This window comes from Dermacentor silvarum, chromosome 9 (assembly GCF_013339745.2).
Source record: "Dermacentor silvarum isolate Dsil-2018 chromosome 9, BIME_Dsil_1.4, whole genome shotgun sequence".
NCBI classification, from domain to species: Eukaryota; Metazoa; Arthropoda; class Arachnida; order Ixodida; family Ixodidae; genus Dermacentor; species Dermacentor silvarum.
Window position 1 is genome coordinate 131,978,126 of NC_051162.1, and position 17,051 is coordinate 131,995,176.

At 42.7% G+C, this 17,051-nt stretch overlaps 1 protein-coding gene across 43 annotated transcripts in view; it reads left to right on the forward strand.

Moving 5' to 3' along the window:
* LOC119464352 (YLP motif-containing protein 1-like) overlaps nucleotides 1–17,051 on the forward strand; it is a 56,536-nt gene that overhangs the window by 37,194 nt on the left and 2,291 nt on the right. For 42 of the 43 annotated variants that reach the window (XM_049656140.1, XM_049656145.1, XM_049656143.1 and 39 more), the window contains 4 exons: nucleotides 2,350–2,400; nucleotides 7,206–7,285; nucleotides 15,895–15,963; nucleotides 16,299–16,687. In XM_049656140.1, the coding sequence (XP_049512097.1) occupies nucleotides 2,350–2,400; nucleotides 7,206–7,285; nucleotides 15,895–15,963; nucleotides 16,299–16,687 (589 nt within the window). The remainder of the gene's footprint in view (nucleotides 1–2,349; nucleotides 2,401–7,205; nucleotides 7,286–15,894; nucleotides 15,964–16,298; nucleotides 16,688–17,051) is intronic. The other variant, XM_049656144.1, reaches the window with a different exon arrangement.

Consider the following 17,051-nt stretch of genomic DNA (forward strand, 5'->3'; position numbering starts at 1 on the left):
CCAAACAATGAACGCCACAGTTGCCACGAAAAGGCTTTGATTTCCATCTTTCAGATGGCGCCACAGCATGAAGCATTAGCCAATGTTGGCAATGCAGAATGCACTGCTAAAATACTCACAAGGACAGGCTTTGAGCAGTTTGCAGTTTTTTTTTTTTTTGGTGTTTATTTAGTATAGCTGCAGAAACGCTACATACTAAGTGATCTATTAATGTACAGTGAGATGTATTTTCATGATAACCTTAAAAGTCTACAGATTTAGCACTTACTGCTGCTTTGTCTTCACTGTTAATTTTGCAACAAGATTGCATTTTTTGGTCAGCATTCCTGATAACTACTTGGCATGGTTGTTTGATTCATCTGGATTTTTTTTTATTTATAGGCAGTGAAATCAGTCCGTATTTCTAAAGTGGCTCACTTCTCAGATGAGCAAGATTCACATCGTGGTGGCTTTTTGCTTTTTCTATAAAAAGCAGTTAAGCATAGATGATAAGTGCTTTATTGAACAATGCAGACCAACAATTTTTAAAATGTTTTAGTGAATTACAAGGCAGCGGTTGAAATAAAAATGCAGGTGACTGCAGCAATGAGACTCTGGGATATGTCCGCTACACTGCACACCTACATTGGGGGATGTCTTAATGTTAGAATCCCTTTATGTGCCAGTGACAAATTGGAAAAAAAGAAATACTCAAGCAATGCCTTTTGGTTCTATCGCGAGCCCGAATAAGAATTTCGCGAGTATACGTGACGTATGGGCCCTTATATCAGAACAGTGGGAAAGTACTGCCATGTGCCATTGGCACTTCGCTATTGCAATAAAAAAAAACATCTCTTTTGAGTCAAAGATGAAACCCTGTGTTCCATTAAAATAGTGAATTCAAGCCTGCTTAATTACACTTGACTTCCCTTAATTCAGCCCTGACGGTACCAACGAAATTGATCGAATTATCCGATTTGTCAAATTAAACAAGGTACAGAAAAGACGCGAAGACCCCGCTAAATTATTTGGCAGTACTTGCCTATTCTTATCACGCCCCCAAATCAAACGGGTGCCTGCTTTCTACTTGTCCAAACTATAAAACTAAGAGCTAACATCAAAGCTCCTAAACGAAGTATAAATCTAACGTGCACTCGATTTTATAGCAAGAAAAATTGGCAAGGGTGCAATTTTCGGCCAATTTCCTAAGGTCAGCTTTGCCGCACAGTTGTTGACGTTGGCTTCTCTGCGATACAGCCGTGTTGTGCGGTGAAGCATACGAACGCAGTTTTGGTTTTGTATCTGACTGCACAGTGCAGGCAATTTTCGGTCCAACTTTCTAGGAACAAAAAAAGGCCCGCATCAGAATCTGGTAAATACCATAATCAGACATTAGACAGGTTTTGTTTCATGTACGCAGAAGCTTTGCACATGCAAACGTGGGAGTTCCGTGTGCGCTACACGCCGCATGCGTGGGGCGCTTATAGTTTCACGTATGCAGCAGTCTTTGGGTGGAGGCCTTGCAGACATTTATATTGTTGCTTCTGTATTTGTACAGGCGTCCTCTACCAGCAGACATGAACGCTACTCCAGCTAAGTTCATTCAAAATGAGTGGGGAATCGGAGCCAACGCTCAATTCTCGCACCTCGTGAACTATGTGTTCGTGCTATCTTGTGCTACGTTCTCTGCCTGGTAGCTATCTGAGCCTATTGTGTATGTGGGGTGCGCAGCGCAAGGGAACAGATTTCATGTACGTACATGAGAGGCGACGGGGCTCCCTATGTTCGGGCGTATGTGCATTTCAGTCCCGCAAGATGTTCACGTACGTAGCGCTTCTACGTACGTGAAACTAAAACTGTCTTGTGAGCAACTGGTTAAGGCTTAAAATATTCCTAAAGCAGGCAGGAAATAGGTGTTTTTGATCGGAAATGACTTGTGTTCAATGCATTCACTGTTCGCTAAGCTTCACCGAGACGTGGTCACTGAAGGAATCACTATTAGTGCCACCGTAGGGGTCACGCTAGTGCATGCTGACTGGTCAAGTTTGAATTATCTGCTAAAGGCCAATTTCAGGATTGAAGCAACGAAAGTTTGGGCTCATAGAAATGCATGGGTGCCAGCCGGGACCTTCGGTCAGGATAAAATTAACAGAAAAATTTAATTAACCGGAGTCGAATTAACGGAAGTCCACTGTACTGGCATTCAAAATGAGCCAGTACATGCGAACAAGTCATGCTCCCACAGGAAGGGATAAGGACAGATGATGCATTGCTTTCAAAAGCGTTTAGTCAAGAGTGTGACACACACCATATAGCGTGCAGTGCATGTCTGGCATCTCGGTAGAGCGCTCGGTCCCATGGGCAATGCAGGTACCCGGACGAGCCGCCGTTTGACTGGGATCGGCGGCCGCCGCCCCCCTGGTGAGTCGGCGGCTGCCCGTACGCCGATCATGTCACCCGGATGGCCAGCCACGTGCCCGAGCCATTAGGCGTGGTCTCTGCATCACGTGCATGCAGTGCTTGTGCTGTGCCTCGAGTATTCCTCGTCGTCGTCTGAGCGTGCATTTTGTTTTCCTTTTTTGTTTTTCTTTTTTTTCACTCCTGCTATGCATCTTTTTTTTTTTTTTTTGCTAACTTGCAAGCTTGTCCTCACATCTGTTGATTCTTCTACTTTTCCCATGCAATCGCAATATTCTGTTCTTTCATGCCTTCTCATGTTGTTGTACTCTTTAGTAAAACGTGTCCCAGGATATCCTTGCTGTTGTCAATGACACTGCCACTGCCTGTCGATAAGCACCAACTAACAGCTTACCTTGTTGGTGACGGCTTTGTAAGCTGTAGCACCGAAAAGTGTCGTAACGCCCTGCCTTGGCAGTCTTGTGTGTTCGTGTCACTACATCGTTAAAAGATAATGGACTTGCTGCCAATTTTTGTTTTAATACAATGTAGCATTCTTGTCCATTCTGGCAGAATTATAATACAGCAAAATTCTTGTGGCTGTGTTATTCTGAGATCTTTTATGTGCATAATTTTCTTCTATTTCAAAAGAGAGAACAAAGTTGTGGTGTATGCGATGCACATTGCTGTATAAACCACAGCCTAAGTGGAGAGAACTGTCAGAGTGATAATTCCAAAAGGAATCCTTTATATGACCACAGTGCGTTATCCTGTTTCTTGGGAATTTAATTTGATGGGAATTTCCACTGGTTAGTCTGCAGTAAGGCTGGATTTATTTTTTTCGCTGCATCGCACGTCAGTTCATCTTGCAGTGCTCGGTCCAAAGTGGATTTACAGTTAGCACTTTCAGCTTGCTATTTTAAAGGCAGGCTTCCCTGCATCTGCCTACTCAGTCTCAATTTAATGCTAGAATTCAGCCAGAAGCTGGAAATTTCATTGCAGCACTTCTAGCCAATCAGACATTTCATTTTTAAATGTAGACACCAGTTTCCCAACATTGTACTTCATGGAGTGCATGTTTGATGCTGCTGATGCGATACTTGCTTTTAGCAACTGGAATAATTCAACAAGCTTTTCAATCGTACCAGACAGTAGCAGTAACGACAGTGCAATGATTCGAGTGCTTCAGTGACAACTAAAGGACAGTAGCACAGTCATAAATAAAAGCACCTTGGAAACCACATGTTGCTGGTGGCTTTGTTGCACTAAAACAACAGTCAGGAAAAATGTCCTCGATATCTGCCAATAGGCACTGCCAACCTAAAAATGTCCTCGATATCTGCCAATAGGCACTGCCAACCTATGCATTTGCAGACCAACGATTAACGAGCATACTTTGTAGGTGTTGCTGACATATTCGTAGATTGAATAGCTTCTGAAAACATCGGTTGAGCACAAATTAAGCACCGCTTTCTGAATCCGCCATACATTAAAACATCCCCAGTAGTCCAACGCAAAGCATGCTCTTGGTATGTCGTTAAGTGTCTGCTTGAAGGTTCAGGTAGCTCCCTGAACCAGACAACACCATTGCATGTGGCCCTGATGCTCAAGTATTATGCAGGTGATAATGAGGTTGCGAGTATGTCTAAGGGCTCCAGCACTTTCATTTTTTAGCTTTCTTTTATTGTTTCTTGATGCTGTTGTTGGTACTGGTGCCGTTTGCATGGCAGCATGAATCTGTCTCTTGTCTGGTGCACGTGCTTAACAGCTAATCAAGGTGCCGTGAGCAGGGTTCGTACACTTCCTTGAAGCCCCTTGAAAACCCTTGAATTTAGAAAAAGGGATTCAAGGGCCCTTACATCTTGAAAATAAATGTGCTCCTTGAATTCCTTGAAAACTGTGGTTAGAGGCTACTTTTGAACATTCAAAGTACCAAACTCATCCTAATGCTTATGCCATGGTCACTGTCTGTTGGGAAACAATCATAGCATTTTATTCTGAGAGTGTCACTAAAATATTGCAACGTGGCATGACAACAGCCACCAACCCCAGACTTGTTTAAATCACCGTTGTCATCGGGGAGCTGGGCAAAGCCAGATCGAGCAACTAAGCCGTGTAACCAATTTGATATTTTGCTTGTTGGTTCACACCGCAGCCATCATGGCTCCATTTTCAAGCCCTAGGCTCTGGAATTAACTGGCGTAAAGTAATAAAGTAAGTTTCAGTCATTTGACATTAGCATGACGAGTATCTTAGGCTGAGGTCAGGCACTGCTAACCATCATGGCTGAAGGCGATTGACGTCTTTGCAATGGGAAAGTCAACTTAGAAAAATGGCCTGAAGAGCTTGAAGCGTCTGTCCAACTCGGCAGCTGCTGCTTAGCTGCAAGAAATATCAGCTATGAAGGAATATTTCAATATTTTTCAATGTGTGTGCACAAATAAGATTTGTTTCTCCCTCGGATTCTGACCTTTATCATGCTTAAAATCGTTGATTTGACCTTGAATTTTAATCAATGTTCTGTACAAACCCTGGCCAAGAGGCTGTCATGCATGTATCACTCATTTTGGCTAGGCTTCACATCATAATTAGAAGTGTGTTTCTGCGCAAGAAAAGTGTTTGCATGTGCTACCCTCTAAAGGCTAACTGCAACAAGATTTTGGACCCCATAAGTGTAATTGCAGTGAAGATATATACAGTAGCTTCGGTGCAAACATTCGTGTTTTATATACAAGTAGGTGCGTCACGAAAAGCTAGCAAAAATGTCCGTTTTTGATACCGGTAAAAAAAAAAAAAGCCATCATTACCACGCACTGGAAGTGTCACATGACTTCCGAGATTATGCAATGCCCGTGGCTGCCCACGGTTTGCTGAAAAATGGCAGACACGACGTGCTGAGACTTAGTCATAGCACTGACCATAAGGTGCACGCTTTGTCTGCTTAGGTGCTGTTTAAAAGCTTCTAATAATTGCAAATTTGCCAAGATTGCTTCAGTACTACGTTTGTAATCAAAGTAGCCAAAGTGAGAGTTTGTTGCAGTTGGCCTTTAAGGCTTTTGCATTGCTTTAGCCATTCCTTTGAAACAGCTTACTGTTCAGCATGTATTTGAATGAGTCTTTGTGGAAATGTGGCAGATGGTGTTTTGTTTCTGCAACATCACAAGAAGTGGGCAGGTCACTTTATACATGCTGGGCTTTTGGGTGATTCTCCCTTTGCGTCTCTTAGTTGGGACGGGCAAAAAGAATGCACACTGGTAAATGTAGGCCGAGCATATGCTTCAGTGTTTTCCGTTCAATCGTTCATTAACGATTGAACGAAAATTGCAAGGTGGTCTAAGCCCATGTTTGAAATGCTGCTGTTTCAGCGGAACACTAATTTGAGTTGATATATGCACGCTTAGGTGATGAAAGAAACAGCATCTACAACAGGATGTAGAGCATGGGGTGAAGCACTTGTGTTTGTCGTCTGGTTTATGTACTCTTAAAATAAGCACTGTTCCTGTTACCATCTACTATGCCAGATGATGTAGTTTTAATGATTGATGTGAGTTGTAATGAGGAAGTTTTCTTTGTACTTAAAGAAAAACACGGAAGCACCCCTGTTTACTTTTTTGTCTGGGTTTGTACAAACTTGTGAAGCTCTACATGGCTGCAGCTGCTCTTAGGCATGGATTGTGAAACTCTCACTATATACTAGATAAATTTTGCAAGTGTATGTGGTTCTGCACTTGCATTTTAGTGTAATGTGCTAGGACCTATGCATATAGATGTTATATGCATGCATGCATACATATATGTATAGTGTACAGCAACGCTTTGCGCTTTCAGACAACTTTTAAGTGCTAATAGCACCTTCGGAGGAAGAGCTGTCGCTGCCAGCATTGCAACTTCCACTATCCTAGCAGGCTCAGGTTTTGACTACACTTCAGTTTGAATAGTTTAGGCATCATGTGCTTCCTAGAACAAACAGCAACTGCCACTGTATTGTCTGCAATAGACGCGGTGAAGTCTGGGGTATGCATTGTCAAATAAGTCAGCTAAGGATCAGCTAATCATGTATTTTCAGTTTCTCTACAGTCCAAAATGAATTTGATAACCTTATAGCCAACTTTCACAAAACTTGGGTCTCTTTGGAAATGAGAAAGTTTTGCCTGTTTATCTTGATGTTTAACTTTGCTGGTTTGAATAGCAACTTTCACGGTAAAGCACATCAGCCCTGGTTAAAAAAAAAAAAAAAGCGTGCTAATTCAACTGAGTTCAGGTGTTTTGCTTTGGACTTAATATTGCAACCTACTATGAAAGGGACCATTTCTTGTTCTTGGCAGCATTAGCTTGCAACATTCCAAACACTCAGTCTCACCATGTGCTGAAAATGGAGCTTTGCAGCATGCATGAAATAGTATTCGTTCTGTCACAACGAACTGGCAGGTACCGAACAGGTTGATGTTGCTTTCAACATTGGAGTGATCATGTCGCTAACATCATCAGACAGACGACACAGAAAGATGCCGTCTGCTTTGCTGTCCACATAAACACCTGCCATTGCTGCTCATTGTGCATAAATGTGGGCTACATGCTCGCATTTCCCATCGTAACAAAATAAGCCGTGTTCAACACAGTGCTCGCAAATCTGCCAGCGTTGCTGCCACTGGGTGCACACTTTTTGCCAGACTTCCAAAGAGAGAGCTGTGGAGTTAGCACGGCACTGAGGGGGCACACTTCGCAAGGCTTGGATGAAAGCCTTCTCGTTCTCTTCTCGTACCTGTGCCCTCTTCCTGTGTTTGTGTGACGCTCTGTTCCTCTTCTTCTGGGGGGCTGACTCTGGCCAGGGCAGAGGAGCCGCCAGAGGCACCGTGGGAGCCCGAAGTGATTGACTACGGTCATCGGCCAGCCGACCTGCCTGGAGGAGGTAAAGCCAAGTAGCAGCCGGCCATCGTTGCGAATAAAGGGCCTCTCATGTATGTTGTCTACCAGCAGAGAGACACGCTGTCTTCCCTCGGGCCCCCTCTGCGGCCACGTCCATTGCATGGAGTTGCTGGGCAGAGGGGCTTGGGGGGGCGGGGCGCAGCGCGGGGGTCAAAGTGCCTCTGGCACTCTCCCCGCCCCGTGCGGTGTCTGTCTGCAGGCACTCGTGCCGTTCTAGGGGGCCTCGTCTCTAAAGAAATTTGAGAGGACTCAAACTGAGGACACTATACAGAGATGATACTCAGATACGCTACCACTGTACACACGCGCAACAGTAAACAGTTGGCGAAACATACCTAGCCTTCCAGTAGAAGGCGAAAAACATCGCGTGAGCGAAAAGTTTAAGCTGTTTGTGCAGCAGTACTGTATTACAGTCAAACCTTGTTATAATAAAATCGTATTCGTCACGAGAACACCTTCATTATGTACAATATTGTTTACAAGCACATTCGTTGCATGCTGATATGAGCAAGGAAATTTCTGCATTTACGTTGTTAATTCTTACAATTCGTTGTACCGTGTTATGTCGAGGTTTGGCTGTATTACTGTACAAGCTAAATTAACTGGCACCGTGGTCATTTTAAAAATATTTGCTTGCTCTTCTAGCATATCAGTGTAAGATGACTCCCTTTGAGACGAACATAAAAGGACCTTGAAGGTCAGTTGGTCTTATCCCATTCTTTACTAAGCACAATTTTACTGTATCTCTGGGAACTAAACAAAGGTCCTTGATGTGTGTGCCATGTCATAGACGTCGTCTTAAAAGAATTTGCCTAAAAGGGAGTCACTTTCGTTAAAGAAAATAGTTCCTGCTATTCCGGACGTTGAGGTACACATAAACGTGTTGCAGCCATTTGCTTAGATTAGAGCAAGCAGTGGTTATCCACATGGTATAGTTTTGAGTATTCTGTCAGCTTATCCTTATATTGTAACATTGGTCATAATTGGCAATATGGTCTTTAAAAGTGCGGTGCATTTGTGTACAGTGGTGTAAATCTAGCAGTGCAATGTCACGCCTATAGTAATGTTGCCGAAAGCAAATCTCAACTCCTGTAACTTAATGATTCTTGTTAGGGGTGTGCGAATATTCAAAACTATAAAAATAATGAATCGAACAGTCACTATTCGTAAAGGCGAATATTTTTCCGATACTTTTTGAATATTTCGAAACATCAACTGCGCCCAATTAAACATAAAATTGGACCAAAAGTTCGGTAAAGTACCACTCCCGTGGGCCTGGTATAGACATAAAACATGAGAAGTTTCGTTGTGGAGCAGGCAACGTCGCTTAGGTAGCCATACTTTACAGGCTGTACAGCAATCATTCGCGCGCTCTGAAGAGTCCTGTGTATGCGAAGAAACTACTTGTTTGCTCCTAATACTCCATTCGTGCTTTTAATGTAATGTACTATGTAATGACAGAAACTTGCTAACTTTAAGAATACTAGAATGTGAACATCGTTTTATAATGATTTTGATAACGGCTGCTCATTATTCAAAAACTATTCGATATTCGATTTGTATTCGATTCGGTCTCAAATATCACAATTTGCACACCCCTAATTCTGTTCAGCACAAGCCTTCAATAGAAGCTGTCTAATTGTGCATCTTGCATGTGTCACGTCGCACACACCTGCTAAATGCTACTTTTAGTTTAATGGAATCCTATTCATTCATGCATAGTGTACATAAGCATAAGAGTGCTGAACATTGAGATGATTCTGCTTAAAGCCATAATCTAAAGGCCGTTATGTAAAATTAATAATGTAACATAAATGCGATTGGGATTAAAATGTGAGAAAGAGTAGTTCAGGAGATAATGAATAACTTGTCTCTGGCCAACCTGGCACAAAAGTCTCTTGTAAGCAGTCTAACGAGACGAGCTGTAGCTACAAACTTAAACTAGTCAGATTTTCAGCTTTCTTACCGAACAGAATTGGCATCGTTACGCAGTTGTGTAAAAAAGGGTGCGTTAGGGCGTGCAACTGTATGTTTTCTGAGATCCGGCAACTCGACGGAGACCGCTTTAAGTGATTTTGGATGCTCCAGACTCCTCGCATGGAAAAAAAAAAAAAAATCCTGTGTGGTACGCCATTGACAACAGTAACTTGTCTGGCTGATAAAGCCATATTTCAAGTTTGTCATAACTGCAATAAATTGCATTGCACACGCCTCTTGTGTTCTTGAAGATAGTTCCATAAGCCTTCGATTGCTAGTTAGTGTTTGCCATCAAGGCAATTGAAAACAAAAAAATTAATGGGTTTTAGGAACTTTGCAGCTGGCTCAAAATATTACATCCATGTTTTTGAGAACTACAAACATAGTGGCTAAGTAGTTGTGTTTGTCCTCTGAATAGACATCAAATAGGAAAATTGTCAAGTGCTGAGAATCTGAAATTAACATCATTGCTTAGTCATTGAGCAATCCTGGTTAGGCCAACTTATATAAACTTTTCATGCCAGCCATGGCTTTAGTATTCGTTCCTTCGTAAAGCCTACAAGCTCAAGTTGCAGAGAGTACTCTGAAAAGATCATTCTGATAGCCGGTTTGCTGAGAGCACTTGGGTAACTAAACGAAGCATGTAGATGTTTAATACAATATAATGATAACGTATTGGTGCACTAGAAGCATACATTCCAAATTCTCTAATATTGGGGGGAAAAAATGTAATGAGGAAGGAAAACGCTTCCAGGGTTGCAGTAGAAACTTTTAATTGCTCCAGCTCATAGTTGAGAGGTAGAAGCCATGCTCCTTGTCAGCAGTTTCATGCAATGCTTCAAGTGCTACAACTTCAGGCAACTAGTTTGCTGATTGCATTGCTTGCTTGTCAATGGTAGCTTAAGCATTGCACATTTGCCTTGAAATATAATTTAATGAGCTTAAGACCTAATTGCTGCAAGTCTTTGTAACATAGTCGAAGGAGGCAGGAAAGTTGTTCAATATATATGTGCAGTTGGGCTTCAATATGTCAAAATTGAAGGGGATTACTTTGATCTGTGGATACCTTGATGTTCAAAATAAGCCTATCTGTCGTTTAAAAGCCAACTGTAACACAATTTTTGACCATTTAAAAGGCCTAGTTTCAGATAGCAGCTTTCGTGTGAAATTTTACTTTTTAAAGTGCAAGTGGATGTTCCAGGAAAGCCTTGCAAAAATAGAAATTTATATTGAAACTAAGAAAGAATGAAATGAAGTAATATTTGTTGGTGCTTGCCAGAAATGAGACAGGACCCAGAAGGTTGAGAACAAGCGCAAGTCCTTGGCATGGCCTCCAAGATTAGGGGGCGCAGGTGGCAGACTGGAAATTGCGGAGGCCATGGTATGGGATGTGTGGCATATCCACTAACCACGAGATGCGCGTGTCGTCTGCTTAGTTGCTATCCAAAGGCAATTAGACAATTAAGAGCTCTGCAGCTTCGCAGTGGCTGCTTCAGTAGTATATGCTGCTGATTTAAACCAATTTAGATAAAGTGAAATTTAGTTGTACTTGGCATTTACCTAGTGCACCAGCCATCTCGCACTTCACAGCATGCAACTGCACCATACCTTTATGCGAGAGTTTTAAGGGGATGTTTCCTCTGTTTAGTGCAGAGAGAGATCCTAAATACGCCGCGCACAGTTTTTGCTGTGCTACCAGAGCGTTGCACGCAATTAACTGAGATGGAGCATGGCATTATGCAGCTGCAAAGATGGAGGTACTGCTTCTACTGGTTGGTCAAATATAGTCGTGTAGGTAGTGTCTAGTGCCAGTTTACCCACATAAGATTGGAGAAGTTGCTGTGAGGACCATCTTCCTGGTGTGAAAGACGTAAGAAAATGACAAGAGACTCAGGGATGCCGTTTGGGCATTATTGAAACATTGTAATCTAGTGTGTGCTGATAAAACAAGCTAATAGAAATTGAAAAGTTCAAATTCTTACATAAAAAGACTGCTTTAAAAAAAAGCGCTGACATATATATTTCTGAAGTTTTAGAAGCTCTACCTCATGCATGCCTCTCTTGCACATGAAAAGGTGACGCTTAGCAAACTAGTGAAGACTAGGAAACATGTTTTAAGTGGACAGAAAAGTTGGGCTCGGATAATGCCAGACCTGGTGTCATCAACACCTTCATCACAGAGACAGAGCAAAATTTGTTGATTGTGTAGCAATAAAGCTAGGCATGATGAAAAAATAAACGAGTACTAAAAGCAGTTCCTTCTGGCTGGAATATTGTGTAAAAAAAAAAAAAAAAATTCTGGGGCTTTAACTGCCAGAAACCCCGACCTGATTGGAGGCACACTGTAGTGGGGCACTCGGTATTAACCTTGACCACCTGAGGTTCCTTAACATGCACCTAAATCTAAGTAAACAAGCATTTTTGCATTTCTCCCCGACCTAAATGTGGCTGCCATGGCCTAGATTGAACCTGAGACCTTGAGCTCAGCATGCAACGTCATAGCCACTAAGCTACTGCGGTGGGTTCCAGGAACAGAGCTAGGCAGTGTTTTATGATGTCACGGTGCCTCCACCTCCAGGGTACCGATACTGGCCTGTAGAAACAAGTCTTGTAGTAAATTATTTAGATCATTTGCCAGTAGTTTTTCTGAGATGCATAGGGTTGTGACCTTCACCTAATGCAAAATAAAATTAAACAAGTTGAGAATTTTATACCAGTGCTCCTTTAAACTTCTGTGTGAATATCTACATTAAGAAGAAGAAATGCTGCATGAACATTTAAATCAAACTATTAGCTTTGTGTAATTGTTTGGTGGGCAAAGGAATTCAGCAGCCATATTGATTGTGCGGTATTTCATGGCAGTACTAATTCTTGCCTATGTGGCAAGCTTCTCATAATTACCGGGCAGTTCATAGCATTACACAGGCCTATGTGTGAGATTAAGCATTGAAAATCCAATTAACTCACTTCACAGCGTAAACCTCAGTGGCACACCTACGGGGGAATGTAACCCCCCCCTGAGGCCGACTTAAACCCCCCTTTTGTTTAACCCCTTTTCTTTCCTTGTGCCTTTGAGTACTGCAACTAAGATGTAAGACGCACAATCGTCTGCACAATCGCAAACTTGCGCAAGACACGAATTTTTTGACAATTTCCGTGAAGAAATTGAAATTAGTGCTGTTCAGATGGTATTGGCAAACTAAGGCAAACTGTCAACCCCCCCCCCCCCTGGCAGAGATCCTGGGTGCGCTACTGGTAAACCTAATGTTTGGGCTTGGTTTGAACTTTGTGTTTGGCTCACAGGTGGGCAGCATGCAAATCATGAACTGCATGGCCAAAGTAAGGGTGACCTGGGGCAACTCCCTGGTGTGCAACAAAACACTCGTTACTCTCAAAATGATCAATACTAAGTTTGCTTTAATACAGTGCAGTGACATATTGGGTGATGTTAAGCTGAACTAATCTAAGTACTAATGTGATATTTCATATGCTGAATGCCATTAAGCTAAAAAAAAAAAAAGCAACTGTGGTGAGTCAGCTGGAGCAATCATATCAAGTGAGAAGAGGTAAAGTGACGCTGCAGTGCCCCCCCCCCCCCTCTTTTTTAGTTTGATAAGAAAGCTTGTGGTAATTATGGCCTTTTTTTTCGATGCTTTGAGAAACAGCAGACAGCTCAATATAGTTCACGTAAGCAGTACATTAATATAGGTGAGGGAATTTGACTTCAGTTTAGAAGAGGCTAATGTTTTAAAAAGATTGTTTCCATGAGAATTGCCAAGACACCGTTAATGGTGCTTGCTCTGATTGTAAGGCCTATTTTCTATGGCACTTGATTTTAGCATTGTGACGAGTACATTTTTGGTATCATGGAAGATGCTCCTTGCATGCAACTTGTCCTTTAAGCTTCTGGCACCTGGCAAAGGTTTGTGTAGGCAGGCTTAGAAACCAGCCTTTCAGTGCTGAAGCTTAGAACAGCTCAGCATGCTTCTGGAGCAGTTTGAGATAAATCAACAGTAAGGGCATTAGCAATGTCAACTGTGGAATTCTTGGTGATGAGTCATTCTTCGCCATGGATCACTCCCTCTGGTAATGAGGCCTAGGTGAGAGGGCTGTTTCAGCAGGGGGTCTAGTGACACCTTTAGTTGCATCTGCCGATCATCAAGCTACAAACATCGAGTTAAGCTCGGAGTTTCAGATTGTAACACAACAGTACAGCTCTTGGCAATTGGACCACAGCGCCTCTCATCGTGAGTTGCCACGCCTAGCAAAAAAAAAAAAAAAAAAAACTGCACTTGCGCAAAACAGTGCTTGCCAAAGGTGTCCTGCCCCCTTGCACAACTGTACAGTGGTCAGTGTCCATACATTGTACAGGAGATCAAGGGGTACAAAAAGACAGGTACGTCAAAAAGAGCACTATTCACACTGCACTGAGGACGCATGAATGGAGTACCTTGAGGCTAGGAGATGCTACTTCTGAAAAGTTGCACTCACTCTTGCTGATATACTGAGTGTTGCATTACTATGAGCACTAAGTGCGCATGACTGTTCCAGTCAAACTGCTAACCTGAACTGCTGGCATGTTTTAGCTCTAAATTTCACACACAGGCTGCATTTTGAAGTGGGTCCAGCTTAATACAAAATTTTCAAGCATACTTTACCCTGTTTCCCTCACAATAAACCCAAAGTGCACATCGTATATATAGCAACAGCACCCAAAAAATTTCGATTTTGGTGCCGTGGAACAGCGGTGCCATCTGTCGCCATTATGGTGAATTGCACCTTTTACCATAGCAGTGAGAGATGGCGCCACTGTTCCACTGCAGCAAAATCACCATTTTTATTTTAGTGGCATCGCTGCAGAGGATAGCCACTTTGGCCTTTTTACTGTGAAAGAAATGGGCAAGCAATTCCTTGAAAATTTATTTTATTAAACTGGACCTACTACAAAATTCTACATTTGTAGGATATTTGAGGAATCAGCCAGTGGTTTAGCTGGAGCAATGATGTGAAACCTGGCAATCCTAGCAATGCAGTGCTCGGTACTTCTGTCCAAGCATGTGTGATAGGCTGTCAGCAGCAGTACAGACTGAGTCAGGAGGCCGACGACTAGTGTTTCAGTTATGCTTGGCCAAACATTAGTCTGCAGCCCAGAAAACTTCCACCAAATGGGCTCTTAAAAAGAAGTTATCCATGTCGTTGAGCAGAAACATTGAGCACCAAAATACAGCAGAATTGAAATCTTTCCTGGGCCATGATTTTTGGCGCCCCAAGGTATAGAGAATATGAAACAGTGGCAGCACTGCTTTGCAATAGTGCATAGCCAGCACATGCAGTTTAACTCTCGGTGCAGGCAGGTAGCATCTCATCATAGCCACACTGAGGCAATGTGCTATGTGGATTGGTTGCGATGTGGTATCTCAATACGACCTTCAACCGCTGTGAGTGTAGCTCACCCCAAAGTCAGTAGGGCTCATTCAGTAATGAAACCACTATACTTGTTCTAGCAGATGCTAGAGGGTACAGGTGAGCTTGTTGCCAAAACCCTCTGAGAAAGCACTTGTGCAGTATCAGGTGAAGTAAGTGCCTTTTAATAAACAAAGTAAAGGTTTAGCTATAGGTGCTGCTTGCATATTGTGCAGTACAATGTGATAGTGAAGCACAAGCAAGCACATTTTTCTATGGCCACATCGCAACACCAGGTCCACAAAGCCATCTTCAGCGATCCTTTGGAAAGGTCTAGTTATGCAAATACATGCACACTTCCATGTGAGTACAGCCAAAGAGCTACAAGGTGTTACTCTGCCTTGAAAATGAACAGGCAACATTGCACTAGTTAATAATTAATGTTCATTCAAATAAAAAAAAATTAAGCATTAGGCTTGTAAAAAAAAGCCTGTGGTGCAGGTAACTGCCCTGTGGTAAGTCTCCTAGGCTGCAAAATATTTTCTTTGTAAAACTAGCTGAAAAGTCAGCAAGCTTTGCGCAAGCATGTGAAAGTAAAACTACAGTGTGCTAAGAAGTACTGTAGAATGGCATTAGTAGTACCAGATGCACATAACAGTTTAAATGAAACGTGTGGCACCATACATTTTTTAATAACTAATGCACTTTCATATATCGGAAGGAACAGTTGAAAGACATCAGAGAAAGGCCCACTATTAACTGTTAAGGTCTAGATTATCTTAACAGGGTAGGTAGGTATCACAAATGCAAGCTTCAAATGATAAAGCTTAGCTCAGATATAGTTGGGTTGAAGCATAACTAGCTGCAAAGAACAATGGAGGTGTACTGAGATAAGTATCAGCTTTTTGTAGCTCAGATTTGTGCGTTCCAGATAGAAATGCTTTCCCAGCTCTTCGGAGTAGCACTAGTGCATCTACTACCGCTTACTTTCATTAAGTTTGGTTAGTGTAACTTTAACCACATGTTAACTCTTCCATTCAAACATTTCGTAATTTCAGCCATTGTGCCATTTCTTGTTGAGGTCAGATTAATGCAAGCCACTTGTATTAAAGTAGCAAGGACTTGCATACAGCTTATGCAAAGCAAGCGCACAAAATTTAGGGTGGTTGTTGATGGGCCTAGATTAATGCCCATCGTTTCCTCTCTGCGCAGCGAGGTTCGAGTCGTTTGATTATGGCCATGGGAAAAGTGCAGAGGAGGCAAGGCAACAACAACCCAAAGGTAAGGTGGTGACCATGGCATTGTTGTTTGTGTGTAGCCACAAAAACAAGTGGATGAGATTTGGCTCCCTGGTATCATGTTGGGTTGCCCATTAGCAGACTAGTGATGTTTGGTTAGAGCAAAACCAAATCAGTTTAGACAAAGTATTTTTTAATAACTCTAATAGTCATTCCCTTGGCACAAGAATGTTTACTAATAAAGATGAAAATCCAACTTTTTTTTTTAAATTTTACACTCAAGTTGCACTCAACACTCGACCTGATATTCCTGTTTAGCACCACTGTAATATGGTTGGCGAGTTTTTCCAATAGAGCTCCTGCTTGTGGCTGGTGCAGTGATGGACTACGGTCATGGAGCCACATTCCGCGAGCGCATGCCAGTCATTGACGACCTGGAACTTCCACCGGCATTCAGGGATAGTGGTAGTCGTCATAGTACCCCAGAACCACCAGCACTGCCGCCTGCCCCCCCTGAACCGCAAGTGATCTCTGTTGAAGATCTGCTGGGGCTACCTGGTCGCGAGTCACGTCCACCACTGCTGTGCGTGATCGTGCGCGGCCCGCCAGGCTCGGGCAAGTCGTACCTGACACGGCTTCTGAAGGAGCGCGAGATGGGTGCTGCCGGGAGCGTGGCGCCGCGGGTACTTGCCCTCGATGACTACTTTATGCAGGAAGTGGAGGTGTCCGAGCTTGATCCCGACACTGGCAAGCGTGTCAAACGAAAGGCGAGTATATCTCCGCATGTGACCTATACCTAGGATCCCTCGAGGATTCACGTGCTGTTGTGAAAGTGAAGAATTGTAAATTGGGCACTACCTGCTGACAAATGGTGGTTGTGGTGCTGAAACTTGGGAACAGAAGACATAAGTTATACTCGTACAAAAGTGAAAGCTGTGCGACTTAGACCATATCATTTAATATGTCGTGCTCTTCTTGGTGTTTGATTGTGTGTTTAGGATGGCTACCAAGATTCTTGTAAGATTTAGTATTGCTTGCTTGCTGCTTTTCTGTCAGGAAAGTGCCTGGCACAAGGAGTTAGAGAAAAGAGGTACCCGCAAGAATAATGAAGATTGTAGTTCATCAAAATTA